This window comes from Ochotona curzoniae, unplaced genomic scaffold, assembly GCF_017591425.1.
Source record: "Ochotona curzoniae isolate NIBS_2020 unplaced genomic scaffold, NIBS_Ocur_1.0 contig_4064, whole genome shotgun sequence".
Taxonomy (NCBI): domain Eukaryota; kingdom Metazoa; phylum Chordata; class Mammalia; order Lagomorpha; family Ochotonidae; genus Ochotona; species Ochotona curzoniae.
The window spans coordinates 7,852,070-7,873,164 of NW_024466107.1; the positions used below are offsets into that span (position 1 = coordinate 7,852,070).

Consider the following 21,095-nt stretch of genomic DNA (forward strand, 5'->3'; position numbering starts at 1 on the left):
GGAAGCTTATGAAATGTCAGATTGTGATTCCAGAAAAAAATTTAGTCATTACAAACTATGAGGCAGCCAAATGCAGCCTCTCTTACAAAGAAAATCATTTTAATCAAGATGAGGCATCTTGACATGTTAAGGCTAAGGACTAACGTGAGGGTACAAGATTGTTTATTATTAATTCATTTTCATTTGAACATATGTCATGCACTAGATGTGAAGTCCTGACAGATAACAGCAAATAAACACAACCCCTTCCCACTTGGGTTCAACAATAAGAATGTTAGTTCTTTCTTCTTGATACAGATGCATTGGAGGGTTTTAAGTATTAAGGATGTCCACTTAACACTACCATTTATAAAAACACCATGGAAGTGGGTATAGAAGTAGTCGCATTGGCCCACAAGCCCCTCTTTCGTGAACTGCCAATACCCCACGAGTCCAAAGTCTAACTCAGAATGTGGGAGGCTAGAGAAACACTTTCTGTTCATTCTTGTGTTCCTAAATCACAGGGGGAAACCAAATAGGTTAGAGAAAAAGAAGACAAAAACCTTCGATCCATCCAACAGCAAGGGATAGAAAAACTTCTGTAAAGAATGCAAAAGAAACCACACAGGAAAAGAAAAACCTGAGCAAACAAAAAAGGGAAAACGTTGAAGAAAAGGAAGCACGGCACAGAAATGGGAAGGAGAGAAGAGGTGGAAATCCTACTACAGACACAGGAAAAGGAGCAAGGAAGCATGAGATAGACCCTCCGCTCATCGAAGACCAGCACCCCTGGCTCTTGGCACCCAGAAATACAGACCAGACTGTGGACACACGTGGAGAAAGAGCTGCCTACTCTACATCTGTGCTCCACGCTGATCCCAGGAGCTGGAAAAAGATTGCTGACTAAGCATGAGGCTAGTGACCATAAATTCAGGCTGACCATTCCTCATCCAAAACTCTGAAGCTCAAACGATTCCAATGACTGGCACTCAGTGTGGGATCTATCCCTTGAGATTGCAGTTAATTCTGAGGAGCAGCTGTTATTGTCGGGGACCCATGAGCAACCTGTGTGAACACAGTGTTTCCTCAACTGTGAAACAGACATTGTGCTGTGCACCTGACAGGCGATTATGAATTGTTTATCTTGCAAGTGCCAGTCGGTTGAAAATTTAGAAGAGAGTACTGCTATCATCTCCCTGTATTTTCATGGTCGGAATTCAGCTGGTCATTTTGCACGTTCAAGGCAAGGAACTCAGCAGTCACAGTGTGTGAACTCTCACACGCCAGACACATTGGGGAAAGTTTGTTTTAAACGTGAAGGGTGGAGAAGCGACAACGCCCTGCCACTGTGCAACCCAAACCTTATCCCAGCACCCAACTGCTGACAGTAGCCTCGGATGAAAGCAGAGTCCGTTTCTTTCATCTGAGCAGCTCGCTGTCCTTGCTCAAAAATTACCTTCACTGCCCATCATGTTGTTAGTGGGAACAACTTACCATTTAGAATGTAAGCTGCAAAAACCTAAGTGGAACTGCGTGTGTGATCTTTGTCACCTCATTTTCATGAATGGAGAAGAATATTCTGACACAAAAATTACATACTTAATTCTAGCTCACCCTCTCTGCTGACCTCCATCCCACACTGCCTTGGGTTTATTTCCTCATCCATCAGTGGGTCAAAGTAATTTCTGCTGTATTCATTTCCTGTGCAAAGTACACGAGGTAAGGGTCACTGATTATTAGAGGCACATGAACCAAAATGTTAATTTTGAAATCGACACCGGCACGGAGGACCATTTCAGCTACTTTATAAGCTTAAAATTCTTCGCGAGTCTTCCAGACCTCCCTTTTTGTAATTATCATCTTGCAAAAGGTCAGAAAAGGTCATTTAAGAAACAAGTTCACGCTATCGTTCTGTTGCTGAAAAGTTAATGAGAAAATTATCAAATGCAGACTTTAGCATAATCACCAAAAAAAAAAAAAAACCTTAGCCAAACTATTTTTAGGATACACTCAAAAAACAAACCTCATTGGGCTCTGATGACGTGCTGAATTCACTGGCAATGCTATTTACTCTGTACTTGATTAAGTGAGTCATGCTGTTGGGTTTAGAATTTCTGTAGAAACTTACCTTTCAGGTGAACCAAAAGGAACATAAAAACAAAAGAAGGAAGGGTGTAAAGAGGGAGGAGAGAGGGAGGGAAGGAAGGAGAGAAGGAAAGGAAGAAAAGAATGGAAGGGAGAGAGAGGAGTAGAGTAAGGGAGAGAAGAGGGGAGAAAGGACTGAGAGCTTGTGCTGCTCACGCATCTTTTTACAATCAACGTAAGCAGCAGAAATGGAAGACGCAGATTACCAACCCAGAAATTTTACTTAACGCAAGCAAAAATCTCAACATCACAAATCAAAATCACTCACTTCCCAGTTTTCATCTATTCTGTCCTCATTTTGATAGCCAAAGTGTAGCCTTGGGTATGACTCTATGAGAGAGAGAGAGAGAGAAAAAATCTGCTATCAATTTTCCAAATCTGATTTGGAAGTTCCTGCAGTCTGATACGTATGCATCTGTTGTCCACAATTTGATTTCAGCGAAATGGAACCCAGTCTAATAATAAACTAAGTTGCCTCAAATACTACAAAATTAAATAAGATAGAGAGATGATAGATAGATAGATAGATAGATAGATAGATAGATAGATAGATAGATAGGTAGGTAGATAGATAGATAGATGATAGATAAATCAAGCACAACATAGAGCAGCAACTTTGAAAGCACAGCCAACAGGGAAGGGTTAACAGACGCCAGGTATGCTGAAATCCTCCACTGTGTATTTGCTTGGGATCAAAAGTAATCCAAACAGCAGCTCCTTTTCTAAGCCTAAATGAAATTTTGATGTGAACCTGGTTTAATTTCTATTTCTGGATTGGCACATTTTTGCTGTCAGTCTCCATTCTGTCAACACAGCAAGTACAAGAACTGAAAATCCGCTTTACCTGGCAGCCTCAATAAAGAAAAACCTAAATGAGTTTCATTTTTGTTACTTTATCTGTCAACAACCACTGGGATGCTATGAATCCTGGCAGCAGGTAATCAAAGTCTTATGTGCTTTAACTCGGGTAACCTTTCTGCTTCATTCACTGTAATGGAGTGTTTTGGGTTTCCTCTACCAAACACACAGCATTGTGACACTCTGCCTACACTCTTCCCTTTGTGAGCAAAACAATTCACCTCTTTTAAGGCAGACAGTAGCTTATTCCTTTTCATGTTGTCCTCCGCAAGTCATCAGTTACCGGTACCTACTTACTGCGTGATTCTCCAAACTGCGGCAAAGCTCACATAGGTAGGGCCAGCATTGTGACACAACAAGTAAAGCCACCTGTGAATCCCAGAACTGGATCCAATTTCTTGCTGATACATCTAACATGATGATAAAAGAACGCCTGAGTGCCTGGGTCCCTGCACCCACCACATGGGAGACCCGGCAGAGGTTCCTGACCCCTGACCTGATCCTCTTGGGAAATGAACCAGTGGACAGAAGATATTTATTATTCCTGTCTCTCCCTTTCTTGCTGTAAATTTGCCTTTCAAATAAGTAAAATAAGCCTTCAAAATAATTGTTCATTTCCTGAAATAGCTGCTTAGTGCACGTATCCACCAAAACCTTGGAAACGGAATCAAGTTCAAATCATTTTATTTAACCAAAACTTTCGGAAAGCACATGTGTTTATAGGTTCTCAAACCATTTGATTTGTTCTCAGTTGAGATGCTGGGTCTTGCCCAGCAGCATACAAATCAGAAACCTCCCGGCCTGCTCGGTCTCGCTCGGCAGCCTGGTGCCTTTGCACACCGCTGGGAGAAGGGCGCCCTGGAGGTCAGTACAAATTGCTCCCTGCACACAACCATGTGGGTGGGTGAACACGTGTGCGGGATCGATGCCACTGCCGGAGTGATTCATTTTGAATTTCCCATCCTGAGACACCGCCCAGAGCATTTTATTGGGAAGATTTTCAGACATCAGGCCCAAAGAAGCCATTTCTCACAGTTTCAGTTCTGGTTGTCTTTAAAAATCCCCAAGTTCTGTATTATGCTACAGATGTATGCATTTTATGTAGCTTTATAATATGCATGAATTCTCTACATACTGTTACTTTATCGGACTGCTATTTTGCATGTGTGGTATTACATCTCTGTTTTCTGCTTCCTCCACAGAAACAGAAGCCCTGTGAGGGCAGAGTCGCTTCTCCGATCACTGCAGCAGATTCAATGCCAACAAAGAAAATGGCGCCCAGCAGCGCTCACACTATGAATTCATTCATCAGTCTCCCATGAAAACCTGCCGTGATGCCCACATATTTCCACTTGCCAGACTGAAAAAGTAATCATTACCAGTTCAGACCTCATCACCTTTTATTCCTATCTGCTCCTTTTCCTCTGTAACATCTATGTTTTTCACTCAGTCACTACATATGGATTTCCTAATTATGTGACCATATCAGTAAAACCAAATATTCAAAAAAAAACTACTCCCAAGGAGCTTACATTCTGTCAGTGAAAAAATAAATGTGCTATATGTATACATTTCACAGTTGATTATAGGATGACAAGTAGTGTAAGGAAAACAGCTCCAAACTATGATGACTCTTGCCCTACCAAGGCAGGAGAGTCGCTTCTTTTATTTCAAATAGTGAATGTCACGCAGCAATAAAACACTGTTCTCTTGAGATAATTGAGATAGCGGAATTATAAAGGAATCACCATCATCTATTATTTATTTTTCCAATCGCTTGCTCTCTCAGCCTGCAAGTTGAAAAGCACTCATTGTCAAGTATTGAAATCCTTATTCCTGCCTACTGGCGTACCTTGCCCTAAGACTCTAGTCCTGCAGACATGGCAGGCAGAGTTGAGATGGTTAAGCACACAGAATCTGTTACAAATCAGGACAACGGTGGCCCCTGCCTTAACGCTCACTCACTTTGCTCACATTTCAGAGTGATATTAGGGTTTAATAAAAATGGGTGGTTTTAGGACAAGGTATATATTACCAGAAGCTAGCCTGATAATGGGATAAATTCCTAAAAGTGTCTTAATCATTCATACTATGCTTTTGGATATATCTAAAATCATCTCAAAGGAAAATTAACAGACCCACAGAGAAATTCAAAGTAGGGCAGTTAGCAATACAAATGCAACGGGTCTTAATATGGCTGGTATTTAACTGCTGATGACATCCTGATGAATGACACGGTAGCCACATGCGCACACACACACACACACACACACACACACACACACACACACATTTTGAAACACGGTCTACATTGCTGTAATCAGACATGACACCTACATGAGCAGACGAGCGATTCGGTCCTGTCAAATGCCCTTGATGCTCTACTTTTGCTTCCAACTTCCTTCATACTTTCTTTTTGTTTTCTTAACCCTTTAATGCTTGCAACCAACAGAAGCTCATGCGTTTCCATTATTTTTTTCTTTTCTTGGCTGAATAGAGAGAGGGGAAATACATCTATTCTCCTTCTGCCCTGCCTCACATTTCAGAATATCTTATCATTTAACTCAGAGCAGCACAGAATAGAATCAGGGACTTTATTTAAATTACACCGTATATGAACTTTGGTCAGGAAACCCTCCAGCGTGCAACCATGCAGCTCCTTAGGGGCTATATGGCTCGGGATGAAATTGCCCACCAGAGGCAGGTTAGCACAAATCATCGCAGTGTCTTAACTCAATGAGGCAATCACTTCCTTTTAAATCAACTACATTAGCACAAGGGGAAGGGAATCTGAATGTGTCTATTTGTTCCTCAGGAGGCTTTCACTGGCCTCATTCTTGTCCTTTTCTGGGAATTCACTTGTTTCAGCCCAGCATTTCATCAATCATCTCTACATTTTCCACAATTTACCACAAACGCAACTCACACTGGTCTTCTACGTGAGCGCAATAACTAAGCATAGCATGTTCCATGATTTTAAGCACACAACAAAATTTGCAAAATAGGGCATTCTCCTAAAATTTAATCCTGATCAAAGCCTCAAGACTGGAGAACAAAAATTAAATTTGATTCTTACGCACTTTATAAATCAGAGAAGAGACAGAGATCTTCCTTCTGCTGCCTCACTCCCGAAGTGACCACATGGCCAGACCTGAGCCAGATCAGAGTTAAAAGTCAGGAGTGTCATATAGGTCTCTGACACAGGTGCACTAGGGCCATCTCCGTCCCCCATTATCAGGAGCTGGATCAAAGTGGAGCAGCCAGGCCACAAACAGGTGCCCGTATGGGATGCCCTACTCACATGCAATAGCTTTGCCTGCTCCACAGCCGCCCCCCCATGACTATTTAATAAGGTTAATGTACAAAGAATTTTTAAATCAAGTGGAACTAAAGGTATAACAACACTACCTAATAATTTAGAAAGTAGTTATTTTAAATCATCGTCATTACACTAAATCTCAAAAGGCAAATAATAAAGACCTGAGCTAATAAATAGGACCTAAATGACAGAAATACAAACCAAGGCTTGGATGTGGGTTATCAATATTATTGCCCAACATCTGTTTTAGATATATTAGCCCAAGTAGTTTGCCAATGGTCAAAGCAAAAAAAAAAAATGTTATGAACTAAAAATCTTTTAAAATGTACATAGCTGAAGAACTTTCAGACACGATGATGTCATTTGAATCAGTCCTCCATAAATAGCCAGAAAATCATACAGAGCCACTAACTTTTCTAAACAAGACTGACAAGTAAAAAAGTACAATGAATAACTGAGAAAACCCATAATAAAACTGCAGATAACTCTCCACAACTAATTAATTAACCTTACAGGTTTGAAGCAATCCCTATGTAAGCATCCAATAATCATCCTTTATAGAGAAACCCAACTTGAGAAGAATGTGAGGGACCCGGCATGGTAGCCTAGCAGCTAAAGTCCTTGCCTTGCACTTACCGGAATCACACATGGGTGCTGGTTCGTGTCCCGGCAGCCCCACTTCCCATCCAGCTCCCTCTTTGTGCCCTGGGAAAGCAGGGCAGGACAGCCCAAAGCCTTGGGATCCTGCACCTGCATGGGCAACCCAGCAGATGCTCCTGGCTCCTGACTTCAGATCAGCTCAGCTCTGGCTCTTGCAGGCACTTGGGGAGTGAATCATTGGACGGAAGATCTTCGTCTCTGATCTCCTCCTCTCTGCATATCTGACTTTCCAATAAAAATAAATCAATATTTTAAAAAAGAACATGAGTAAGACAGAGAAATTTTACTCCATTTCCTTTTTCTTCTTTAGAGAAAGAATAATCCATGAAGATTCAGCTGCCCTACTGCTAATACAAAGTTAAGAACAAGTACCATGTTGGACAAATTAGTTTCCTTTCCCGCTTATTCTAACTTCCTCTCCAAATCTTGTGGGTATTTGATATATCAGTGATTTGAAAATCTAAATAGGGTAATAGCTGAAGTTTGCTAACAAGTTCTAATTAATTGAGCCATATTCTTTCTTCCCCTAAGGCCCTCCCTCGGGGCAAATTACCAGGCTCTCTAACTTAGAAACCAGCAGTGCTGCTGAGTGGGTAATTGCTGCAGGGCCTTTGCCTGCGGTCCCACCAGGCAGAAATGAGTCACGTGCTCACTGGACCTAGAATCCTCCACAAAACAGAAGCACGGTCCCTAAATTCCTATCTTCCCAACAGGAAGCTACTTCCTATGCCTGAGTAATTACGGTAACCCAAAGGGGTGAAGAATAAATGTATTTGCCTCCCATATCTGAAAGTCCTCCAAAAGTCATATCAAAATGGGTTCTCCGTCACCTAAATTGAGACAGGGCAACATGATCCCAGATTTTAAAAACAATAATTTTTGTATATAACTTATATTATATCTTGAACTATGAAGCACCCAACATTAGATGTCAAGTCCAACTCTGCTCTCTCTGATGGTGCCCTCATTTGTTTGAATAGCATGCCTTCCTCTCTCGTATTTGGTAGGATTTGATTGTTTCCATTACATTGATGGGTTCATAGACAAATTTGTCCTTTCCATCACCTTGATGCACACTTCTATATGCATACAATCAATAAAATGGGATACTAGATGTATTTGAAATAAAATTAATAATCTTTCTCTAAATATCTGGCAGCAAAAAGTATTTATCTTATAAAAAAAAAGTTTCAGGACTTCCCATGGGTTTTAGCTAATTAATCTGATGTAGGCTAATGAGAAATCTTATTTTCTGTTGAGTTCTTTTTGACAGAAAACCAATAGAATCCAAAAGAACCTCTAGATGGGATTACTTGGAGATTAAGGACTGATTTTTTTTACTAAGACACAAAATAACAACATCATAAAAATTCTACCAAATTTTTATCTTAGAGTTTAACAGAGTTAAACACTGCCCAGAATGATGACTGAAGGAAGTTCAAGGTTTGTATGGAATTTCATCGATACCAGGAAACTTCTTAATCTCACAGCAAACACTTTGCCACATATTTAAGAGGAAGTAAATGAATACTTCAGTAACTCACCCAAAGCTAAGGCACTGATTAAATTATTCTGGTATCTGAAAACTGACATTTTCTCTCATTTTTTTTTACATGCAGCTGTGTTTATATTAGGAAAAATCACTGATGCTTTATAAAACTGGCAATTACTCCCTGCCTTCTGTTGTACACCACGAGGGTCATCATTCTGAAATTGAGTATTATTCCCACTATCTCATTATTACTTTAAAGGTACCTAAGTATACTGGCACATTACCTCAGCAATGTAAAGGTATGACTCACCAGTCATCAATGACCTGGAATAATAAATAATCTTTCTGAATGCTACATTGATTTTATAAAGATTGTTCCTTCATCCAACTTCTTTCACACACTTTATATAGCACTATTAAAAGGTCTAATCTGGAGACTTGACTAACATCAATTAAAGAGATGACATAAAAATAACTATTTCATTGGTCATGCTACCCATGGCTTCAATCAGAGCATGAACCAACGCAGAAAAGAAGTAACGCTGCTGTAATAGGAATCTGTTGCTCAAAATTGATGTGTTGGAAACTTAATTTTCAAAGCCTTATGTCCATCGCATTTGGAGGTGCTGCCTGTGGGAGGTGATCAGAATTAGATGCAGAGAGTGGAGCCCCTAGTGGTGACCTCAGGAACCACAGCTGAGCCACTTGGCTCTGTGCAACAGGTGCTACAAAAAGCCCTCGGCCTAATGTGAGTGTACGCAGGCACTCCAACTTCTCAGGCTCCAGAGCAGGACGCCAAAAAGCAGCTTCTATTCTTCTTAAATGACCCCACTCACGGGTATTTTATTATAGCTACAGGAGCCAGACCAACACACACACAAATAGACCTTCTGCTAATTTCCTGAGTGAATCTGGTTGGTGACCTGAGGAAGAAGCAGTTTCTTCTGAGAAGGAAATAGTTTGGCCTTTCTTTTTGTTCTAAACACATTTCCAAAACTCAAATATATTGTTAAAATTCTCTTGACACAAGTGGACAAACATGAACCTTGAATTCTGTTATTTTCTTTAAAAAGAGAGAGAGAGAGAGAGGTCAAATTGGCAACTTTAGTTGATATGTGTGAGTTAGCCCCGTATTTTAGACATCTAACATCCGCATAAAACTTGTCTGTGTTTCACTAAGAAGGATGCTTTGCAAGGCGTTCAGTTTTAGCCTTGGAAATCAACGAGAGATTTAAATCACATAGGAGCCCACTGATGCCTAGACACAAATCCAGGTTGGCTCAGTAAATATAAATTATGTTCCTATCTCATTATTCTTAATAATAGTTAAAATGCCCTGAAGTAAAAAAAAGCATTTAAAATGTTGTGTTATAGATTTTATATAACACCCATATTCCATCTTTAGGGGAAGATAACTACAAAAGAGTTACAATAGTTACAATAGTTCCTTGCAATGTGTGCATCATGGGAAAGAGCTATTCTCATCATGTGTTTAATCAGCCTGAACACTGCACTTGACACAAGAGCATGTATGATACTCCCATTACACATTTCTGCACCTACATATATATTAATGGCCACATCTGTCAAAAGGTAAATTAAGAATCACAAATATAACCTTAATTCAGCGTTTCTATTTCTCCTCCCATAAATGTCCAATCCCTAATTCAACGCCCTCTTCCTCTCTTCTAGAAGGTCTTAGAGCACAAATGCTCACAAGTGATTCCCCACAGCTTCTTTGACATATCTGTGTTCTGTCTCTACTGCTTGCCCTGCTCCTTTGCTGCCTTGGGTGGAGGTGTCTACCTTGACTGACATTCTGCCATGAAGCCACTGGTATTGCCTCCACTCCAGAGAGCCACTTGGAAACCACAACCTGTAGATTTCACACCTGCTGCAGGGGCCTTTCAGTGACCTTGTCACCTCTAAACTGACTGAAGGCGGTACCCATTGAAAGCCCTGTCATGTTCTCTCCTGCATCTTCTTTTGTCCTAATCGAACTTTGTCCCTATGTGCATCCCATGCTCACTTGTCAGTGCCTAGTGAAAATGGTCACCACTCTTCTAACCTGCCCCCCACATGTTGTGCCTCTGTATTTCACAGATGTGCAGGAAGAGCTCTGGAGGCCCCCAATAACGGAACGCCTGAATTTTTATTCCAAGCACCTCTTAGAAAGACCCAGTGAATATTCCTGCAAGAACTAAAACCAGCATTTCTTGGATTGAGTGCACATTTCTAGAAGTAAGAAACAAGCAAAAGCAACGCTGAGCATCCGACACCTGAAGATCACAGCCGAGGACAATAAACATTTGCAAATGATGTTCACGAAAAAGACACTTTCTTCCCGCCCCTGAGACACTGGCGGAAAGACCCAGGCTGGGTGTCTCTCTTTCCTTGGAATTGATAATTCGACAGAAGACATCACAGTCTTCCTTAAAATGGAAATACAAGACATGAATTGGTCAAACGGTGGCTTAAAAGGAGCTTACTGAAGTTTTAACTTTATATGGTATTTTATTGATATTACATTACATTCTATTTGCCAAAAAGAACTTTTAGCTAGGCATTTTCATGTAAAAGGATAGGGGTGAAGGGATTGCATGTCCTGCCCAACAGCTTACAAGACCGACCACATCACTGACATACCAGCGAACAGAAATGCTTGTCTAAATTTTTGCACAGAAAAATTGTATTCATTTTAGGCCACTTAAACTAAATATTCGTAGTTTAAATTAACCAAACCCACATCCAGGTAATACTAGTTGAGTATCGTTTACATGCAATGCTTCAAACCGGAAGTGGTTTGCATTCCAACAGTGTCTCACAGGTGGAGGAATACTTGCATATGCATGAGGGCATATCGTGGGGATGAGACTCCAGTCTAAACGTGAAATCCACTTACATTTCACATATACCTTACACACTCGGCCATGAAAGTAATTTTATAAAGTATTCTTGGTCTGCCTCTATGTTTTGACTGTGATGTTATCACGTAGGGAATTTTCCAACCTCACGACAAAATACCGAAACCGAGCAGGGAGCATTTCAGATCTCAGATGTTTGGATTAGTGATATTCAGTCTGTATTGGAATATGTACGCGCACACACACACACACACACACACACACACACACACTTTTTCCAATAATTTTAAAAGACATACATCAGCCAAGAAATGCTATGTAAAAAAATCTATGAAAAAAATCATATAAAGATCCTATATATAAAAAATCATATATATGGGTTTTCAGTGTGCGACTGATCTGAATGGCTCGACTGTAATCTCCACAGGTGCCTCACAACTCCTCAAACAAAACATCACACATGTTATTTACGTCCCATGCACATGTGTATTTCACTTTCGTTTCTCAGATTTTTACTTAGGTTATTTTGTCTATCTTACATCCAACTTCTTTTTTTTTTTCTCTATTCTGTATATCTTGACATCTGTCCCCAACTACAAAAGATGTAGGGAAAGGGGATAGTACACTGAACAGAATCTTTTTCTCCTACCATCTGATGAAGCCAAGAGATGGACAAACAATCTAAGTGCGGCCAGTGACATACTCTCCACTAAGAGCTCGTATTTTGTTTAAGTGAATAGAGGAAAGAAAGAACACCTGGCGATGCCCACAGTAGCCACGGCCATCGAAGCATCAACTAGATGCTTCTGTTTGATGCTCCCTGTGATTCCAACTTCCTGTGTGTCCAGACACCTTGACTTCTGCTCCTTCTCATCATCAGTTATCCTTCTGTTTCATCAGAAACCCTTCTGTTGAATTTGACAGAGAATGTTCTGAGACTTTCCACCAAGAAATTCCTCGTGACACCAGTTCACACAGCAACTTAACAGCCAATATTCATCCTGGGAAGATGGCACCATGTGGTGTGCAGCAAAGTAGTGAAGAAACGGCTATGACTCTCAGCTCTGTGCAGTCAACAGGAGATGGGTGGTTGGAGTCTTCACTATTCTTAAATCTGCATTTATGGGGAAGTGTAGCTATACCTGCTTAATCAATGATGCATAGAAGTAACTGTGTTCATATCTTTTCCACCTGTCACTTCAAATAGCTTGGCTAAAAGAGTTACAAGCAGGAAAACCTGCCAAATGAAAAGGATTCATTCATTGACCATTTGTTTTACTGTTTGCCCACTTCTATAATTATTTCTTCCTATCTAAAACCTTTTCACACCCCCTCCTCACATTTGTGCCTGATTGCATTTTACTGTCATTGAAAATCCAAGCATCCAGTATCTTTTTAATGCCGTCACACAACACGTTCCAAATATTGAAGTTGTTGCTCCTATCCACCCAGCCCTCAGGCCTTGTTAGGTTGGGAATCATCAAAGTCAAATCCTGTCTTTGGTGTTTGAAGCAACTGTGCCCTCTCCATCCCTCTCCTGTTGTAACTGCTCTCATTCTAAACTTGGCTCTTCTTGTCAGGCCAGGGTGTAGCTGGCAATGAAAGAGGCAGATGAGCTGAGATGTGGTGACCACAAAGCAGTAGTGACACAGCAAGCATGGAATCCAGCCAGGATGGAGCCCCAAATAATCACAAATGTGCACATTTCTTTGGCAATTAACCAAAGAAAGTGTTGAAAGTTTTTGCCCATGGCTTACCTACAAGTAATGGCTAATAGGAACTGAGAAAAGAATGAGAAGCCACTGCTGGAAAATGTCCCTGTTGATGTGCCTGGGAAAGCACCAGAACATAACCCAAGTCGCATATGCAGCATAACTACATGTCAAGGCTAGAGTTCTGTTCCATCCCCAACACGTTTCATGATGTATTTGCAAATATTTCAAAATCTGAAAAAATGTGAAGTACGATGGACTTGAGTTTCCAAGCATCCCAGGAGAAGCATTTCCAACCTGCGTTTACTCTTTCCCTATCATATACTAAGTGTCTTAACCCATTATGGATCAGAAAACTTTCTCAACCAACATTCGTTTCTACCGTTTTAGCATTTCTCTTCATAATTAAAATTTATATTTGTCTGGTAGTTTGTGTTTTCTTTAAATCGTTTGGGTACAGTAGCACTGGAATCTGACATGGCTTACAAAATTTTTCTTTAAAAAGCATCTTAAAAAGTGTATGTATATTTCATATAAATGAATATTTTTGCTAATGGTAGTGGATACTATGTGGGAAAGAATGTAATTATTTTATCTAAACATGCATGTAAGAAGATGATATAAAATTCTCTTAAAATTGTATAGATAAGCAAAATACCTGTTTCACAAGAAATCAACATGCACCCCTATGTTCATAGCAGCACAATCAGTAATTGCAAAAACATGGAAGCAACCGAAATGCCCATCAGCAGAAGATTGGATAAGAAAGCTATGGTTCATCTACTCCATGGAATACTACTCAGCTATTAAAAATAAATAAATAAAATGCAGTTTTTTATGGCTAAATGGGCCCAACTGGAAACCATAATGCTAAGGGAAATGAGCCAATCCCAAAAGGTTAGATACCACATGTTTGCCTTAAGATGAAAGGACGTCAGTATGAAAAATAGTAGCTGTAAAAATGTCAATTTTTTTTTCTAACATATTGGTTACTCAATACTGCGCCCACTAATTTCATGACGTTGTGGACTGTTGCTGATGTTATGTTGGGGCTTTTGATTGGTCGGGATGATACTCTGCCAGCTCTACCTTCAGACCAGAGACGGTCTCCCCAAGAAGCCGTTGAACTTACCTGGTCAATAAGATGCTGGGCTCTATGCTTGGTATATGCTTGCAATGAAAGAACCCCAACTGAACTTGAACTGTGGCAATGCAGCAAGGTGGAGGAATCCACCATGGGGGGAGGGTTTGGGGAAGGGCAGGGGGAATCCCAGTGACTAAAAAACTGTGTCACATAATGCAATGTAATAATAATAATAATAATAATAATAAAAGAATAAATCTTCCATAAACTCGAAAAAAATTATATGGATAAGAAAAAGTATTTTTGTGATTATTATAGCTTTACAATTTCTAAATTCATCGATTTCAATGATTCTTCCTTCTTCGTAGGCCACAAAACTGAACATCTCATTGGCAACTGAATTTTTTGGAGAGTCTCCCAAAACACATACAGTAATAAATAGAAATGGTAGAAATCATTTCCTGTGTCCGTGATGGGCTGGACTTGCCAGGATGACAGCTCATTCCTGAATTTTCCACAGAAGCGCTTCCATGTTTAGGGTCCATCCACAATGTTCCACTTTGGGATTACAAATTTCCTCTCTCCCCATTTTCCAAAATCAGGTCAACTAGCTATCGTCACTCATGAAATTAAATACCTGGCATTCTCATTCAAATGTCTCAGATACAGACACAGAATCTACAACAGAATCCCTCGGATCATTTGAAATGAGGATGATCAGCATGGAGGTTCAGAAAGTATGCACTGAGATCCAAGGACTTGCAAAAAGTAAGAAGTATCTCCAAATTTTTACACATTGACTTTAAAAGCAGTTTTGTAGCTATCGGTTGGAATGATTAAATTCACCTGTTCTCTTTAATTTTCTTAAAGAAGTTATTAGAAATTTTCAAATTACGTATGTCCTTCCTACTATGTTTCTGTTGAATAAGACTTGCTTGAAATGTTCATTTGCATCCTGCTGCATTAGATGTCAGCCTTTTTGTGATCTTTCTCTCTCTCTCTCTCTCTCTTCCATCTCTTCCCTCCCATTCTTCCTTTCTTCCTCTTCTCTCCCTCCCTCCACTGTTGTAACATGGGTGTGATTATTATTCATGCCTCATTTTATTGAGCATTAATCCACTAAGCCATGAAGTGGTACTGCATCCCTGAATAACTTCAGATTCAGAGGTTTTCACAGAAGCTTCCTGGTATCTTTTGCTACTGAGGAGCTGGAAATCTTATTGCAGAAATCTAAACACATGTGCTGGGTATCAAAGAAGCCTGCTCCACATTCTCTTTGAGATATAACTTTCTTCTCCGAGTCCAACTGTAAAATACCCTACCTTAATAAGGAAAACCAATTCTCCATCAAGGAAGCCAATGCTTGGCAAACCACATTGGGCCAATGACACCACACATTCATCTTCCAAGACAGGGTTGACTAAGAAGCCAGATGAACACCAAAGGGCCTTCCCAGTGCCATGGCTCCTTCACTAACGGCATCTCCCACGATGAGCCACGTGGCAGAAGGTAAGACCTGCCAAGCACGGAATCAAAGGAGCCTTGGAATAAACCTCTCATTGGTACTATTCACGGGATGCCTGACCTTAGACAGCCTACAGTCTGGAGTTCTCCATCCCATAAAATCAAGGTTGCAATAACATATGCCTGTGGCAGGGTCTCCTAACTGATCCTGGAAAGTCTCCCGTTTCAGCTTGAATCTTGGTTCATAATAGAAGACAACGTCTCTTGGACTCTCTTGACGTTTCCTGTGACCAGGCCAGGTGAGCATTTTCCAGTGAAAGTGATATGAAAAGAGATATAACTACTTGTATGTTGTCTTCTCCCTGCCTAGTGCTCATAACACAGATAGGCTCTGGAATATTCTTAAACCATACAGACGAGGACAATCATGTATAAAGTACAAAGCAGCGAAACAGCAAGGCACGAAAACGTGTCTGACCCATTCTCACTTTAGCCTAAATTATTGCATGACCTGAATATGTATTCTAATCTGTCACGCAAAAGAGGTAATTCACTGACTTCATGTACGTCAAGTACTTAGTATATGACTAACATGTAATAAGCACATGAGAACATTCGCTGTTATTATCATTGTTCTTATCAATATCATTGTTGAGAGCCCAACATCCTATCACACGGCTAAGAGCTTACTGAAAAACATGCTCCCATACACACACACACATATACACAAGCTAAAGCAATTTTACCATGCTAGTTCCAAAGGTGCCAATACGCACAATATTGACAGTACGTAGATGTAGAATATAGAGGAACCTGGCAGTTGGCAGAATGTCCCCCTGAGTCTGAGAAATGAAAAACCACAGACTGAATGCTCCGTATCCCAGGATATCCTCCTGGGAGCTGAGTGCCTGCTCTGCACAGGTGGAAATCATGATGAGGCTGCTAGGCGGGACCAGCAGAAGACACATCTGTGCCAGCTCATGCTCCATTACTCCACACAGTTCCCTCTCCAAAAAGCTATCTGCTCATTAAACCCTGATGTCTTTTGTCTTGTTCAATGAAGACAAGAGCAAAGACAGCAACTTTTAATGACGGTCTTCTCCATAGCCACGGAGTCACCATTCCTTCTTTAGGCAATTGGGTCAGAACTGAGGATTGCCTAACTCCAGAGCAGGAAGAGCCAGCCATCTGGTACTGACCTGGTATCAAGTGTGTTTTGTCCTAAATTTCAGGAGTCGCCTTGAACCTCCAGAAATAACCAACCTCCAAGTCATAAAATCAAGGAGAATATTTCTGCAGACAGATCCCAAATATGAAGGACTGCATGCAACCTCTTGCATGTGCTCCCCTAAAATAGGGCCCAAGGTCCTCACCAGAATGCTAACATAGCCCCTCATCCTCACACGGATGCCAGCAGAGCCCACAGTCCTCGCCAGGATGCCAGCATAACCTCTGGCCCTCACCGTGATGCCAGCAAAGGCATCTGGCAGTACGATCGTCTACATACAGGAGCACCCATGACTTCCCAACTGCACAGAGCCTAGGGCATTATAACCTAACCGGCCAGACGGATGGAATCTCTGCTCAGAAACCTTCACCTATCGGCTCATGGCCTGCATACCAATGATGAAGTACATTCCTCCTGGAGCCTTGCTGAGCTCCATCCAAGGTCTCCTAGGAAACCTGTGTGGATATACAGGGATGGAATGCCTGACGCTGGCTCCGATGCCCAGGTCAGATCAGGAGTGTAGCAACTGTCATCTAGTGTGAAGATAATCAAGACTGAAGTCACACCTTTTGGTTCTGAAGAGGCCGGCAGCCGGAATCCTTGTGGATGAGCTGCAAGGGTGCGATCCAGCGTGTCACATCTAATAACGCTCTTTGTAGAAGTCTGAGATGCTGAGAGATCCGGGCTGCTCATGTGAAAAGCTGGGTTGATAATGCCTTCCATTGTGTCTCTATCTTCTTTAACTAGAGCACAACAAGGAGGTCAGAAGATCACACAAGAGCAAAACATATTCCACTGACAAGCAGAAAATTCCTTCCAGTGATTCTTGTGCAAAAACACTCCAGTGAATCGTCCTCAAATGTCACCAAAACAGAATTAGGTTAAAATTAACTCTTAAAAAAAAAAAAGAATAAATGATTAAAATAATTACAAATTGCACCCTGACAAGCAAGAGCAAAATTTCGCCCACAGCCATTTGTCTGTAATTAGTTAATTAATCCTTACACAAATTATGAGCAATAACTCATCAAGCAAGGCTCACCCATCAGAAATTCAGCCGACTTGGATTTCTTCTGCTTAGTTTGCTTCACAGCCTTCTGCTGAAACTTCTGGAGGGAAATTGTTAAATGAATAAATTAGCTAAAGAATGAAGATCATCATTTATGATCCACAACTAACACAGTATTTTAAATATGGGATGGCATTGAAATGTCATTTAATTTACATCTCTCCTAAAGGGGTCAAGCACTAATTGAACAACAGAAGTGGAAGAATTAAATACAATTGGATAAAAAAAAAAAGTTAATACAAATGCCAAATGAAGGTCACATTAAAATACTTTGTTTCTATCATTGTTAATTAATGCGAAAAAAGCCTTCAACAAATGAGAAGCACTAGAAAATTCGCAGTGAGAAACTGGCATTGCACACCAGCTTTCATGCAGGCTTTGAAATGACACCATTGAATTTTGGAAGAATCAAAACATCTTGTAGAAAGTGTATAGGCCATGTATTTGTTCTCCCTTGCACCCATATTTGTTTTAAACTGCTCTGAGATTCTAAGGAGAATCTGAACCGGTTATTTATTTAAATATCGGAAGAAATGTATATAAGCCAATCTTTTTAAATTTCCGTAACAGATAAAATAATGTGACATGCTAGAACAATCAAATTCCTTGGGGCTCTCAAAAATTTCTTAAGATACTATATTACAGAAAACCAGAATTCATTGCTTGACTAGAAACCCATTAATATCAGAATGCATAATAAATGGCTAGAATGAAAATGAATAGCCTGAAATATTATTAGCATTCTCAGATTCGTACAAGTTCTAAATGAACATTTGGTAACTGTCAGAATAAATTCTTTTAAGTATCTGTGGTAGAGACATTGAAACTGAGGTTGTACTCGAAAACTCAGGTCTATCGAAGCAAAACTGCAAGTCCACTCCAGAACCATGATTTTATATAAGAGGAGGCTCCAGATAAGACAGTTGATTCAATGAAGTTTGTGATGAATGGACTAAGAATAATAAAACCGGGAAGCCTGCATCATTGCGCTGATTTGCGCTGAGTTGCTATTTCCCTTTGTAGTTAAAATGTTTATAATGCTTCTAATTTACTTTGGAAAAAAAAAAAACACTTTGTTCCTATATCATATCCATAAAGCAAAAAAAAGTTGAAAAATAACATAATATAATGTTGAATATAATATAATATAACATGTTGAAGATTTACTAATATTCCGTATCATCAGCCAAGATACAGGGTCTAACTTTCAGAGAATCTGTTTTCTAAAGGACAGATTTATTCTGAAACTGATTTTATATCCATGTAAACAAAATGAAACAAAATAATTGCCTCTGGAGATCTTCAAATTTTTCACCAAGGATGAAAAGAATCAGTCTTGAGTAAAGATCACAATTACAAAAACTTTGATTTTCGTTGAAGAGAAATGTGTAATTGTAATTTTAAAAAAAATCCAGTGACTTTTAAAACGAGTATGTATCCACAGCTAAGCAATTCTGAAAGTCTGAGACTTCATTTTATATCTGTAAAGCAAAAGAGTATATGATATATAATTGCTCTACTTAAACCATGTGATAGAATCTGGGAGATTGTCTTATTGCTGATGGAAACCTTAAAAGCTACTCAGTGCCCTGTTCATATATGAAAACATATACAATAAATACCCTTTTCAGAGTTTCATGTATCCAGTTTTTCAGTCATAACGTAGGAATATTAGACCAGCTTTTAAGAGCAATCATGTATAACTTCGCTGAACGCTCTTCCATTTTAAGAAGAAAGGGGTGAAAATGTAACCACTTCCTTCATAGCCTTCATTGAGGCAACAGATACTAGCTTCCTTGACATGGTTCAGTCATTCTGGCAGTTCACTCCTTTCAGACTGAGTTAAACACGCCTTTAAATAGATGAATGTGGCCTAGTAACAGACCTCATTTCCTTACTAAGGGCTTCAAATGAAATCACACACCTGCCCTCCAATGTGGCAGAGCTCTCGAAGATAGCTGAAGCAGAAGCAGTGGCTGACGACACACAGCAGAGATGGATGCTTTGAGAGGATCGCGGTTGGCTTTGTATTTCGTGATCTCTTTACTATTAACACACATTCGAGAGGAAACAGGCGATGATTTCCGACTTCTCGCCTCAGCCGGTCTCCTCGCTCCTGTCTCTCTTCACATTCATGCACTTGCCACCGGCGCTAGGTGTCTTGCCTCCATTCACTTCCCAGTTTCGAGTTTTCACTTTGTGGTAAAACTTTCACCTCTTTAACTCGTGCAAGATAATGCTTCTCTCCTACTAACATCACTCATTACCAGTTAAGCAGATGTGTCTATGTCAAGGTTATCATTTACGAAACTCATATGAACTTATTAAATGCTGGGATGGCTTTTCAAAACAAAAGAAAAAAATAGCCATCAGAAGCTTCTGCCTTGTCACTGCTACCTACTCCGTTTTGCAGAAAAGTCCAATTTGTAGATCTTAACTAAATCGACTGTGGATACGCCCCCTGGCTTTTTTCCTTTCTGTTTCTGTTTGGTTGAGAAGTTTAAATCAAATCACTGTGAGCAGTTGGCAGTAACACCTTTTAAAACTTGTTTTTAACTGTGGTAAGCACAGATAACCTACGATCTATCCTTGCAACAACTTTTGTTAGCACATATATGGCAATGTTAGCCAGAAGCCCTAGGATAACGGACAACAGTAAGATGAACTCACCTTACACAATGAAAAGGTAACATATGCTTAACTGTTGATAAACCGGATTTTGTCAAATTTGTTGACTTGCCCTATTCAATGTTAAACATATAGTGTGGAAGAAAACCAATGCTTTGTGACTTGAACAGGGAAGAAAAAAAAATTGCTTGAAATGTTTCAGCATTGACAGTGTTTCCAATGGCACTTCCCTGCGCATCCGCAAGCAACAAATAGCTTTTGATGCACACACTCTCCACTTGGAAGGACGCCTACAGTGGAGAAACATCCATGAACAACAACCAACTCATTTGTAACTGATGACAACCCAGGCTGATGAAGTTTTTAAAAGAATGTGATTGTTGTCAGAAGGAATCGGGTCCCCGTGTGGCTCATTGAGCTCTGGTTGCAGTCAGAGCCACGGCTGAGGGGCGCGAGGAGCATTCCTCCCAGGCTGGTGGGCACAGACCAGCCGGAGAGAGCGTTCTGCATGCTGTACGGATCATCGCTCAGTTCAGGGCAGTCACATTGCATCTGGGATCAAGCAACTGTGCTTCATGAAACCGTCAGCCCTC

At 40.3% G+C, this 21,095-nt stretch overlaps 1 protein-coding gene across 1 annotated transcript in view; it reads right to left on the reverse strand.

Moving 5' to 3' along the window:
* LOC121158981 overlaps positions 1–17,932 on the reverse strand; it is a gene marked incomplete at its 5' end in the record, with an annotated part of 260,310 nt that extends 242,378 nt beyond the window's left edge. The window contains 3 exons of the mRNA XM_040983966.1: positions 1,594–1,680; positions 17,372–17,548; positions 17,848–17,932. Of these exons, the coding sequence (XP_040839900.1) occupies positions 1,594–1,680; positions 17,372–17,548; positions 17,848–17,932 (349 nt within the window). The remainder of the gene's footprint in view (positions 1–1,593; positions 1,681–17,371; positions 17,549–17,847) is intronic.
* Positions 17,933–21,095: the final 3,163 nt, after the last annotated feature.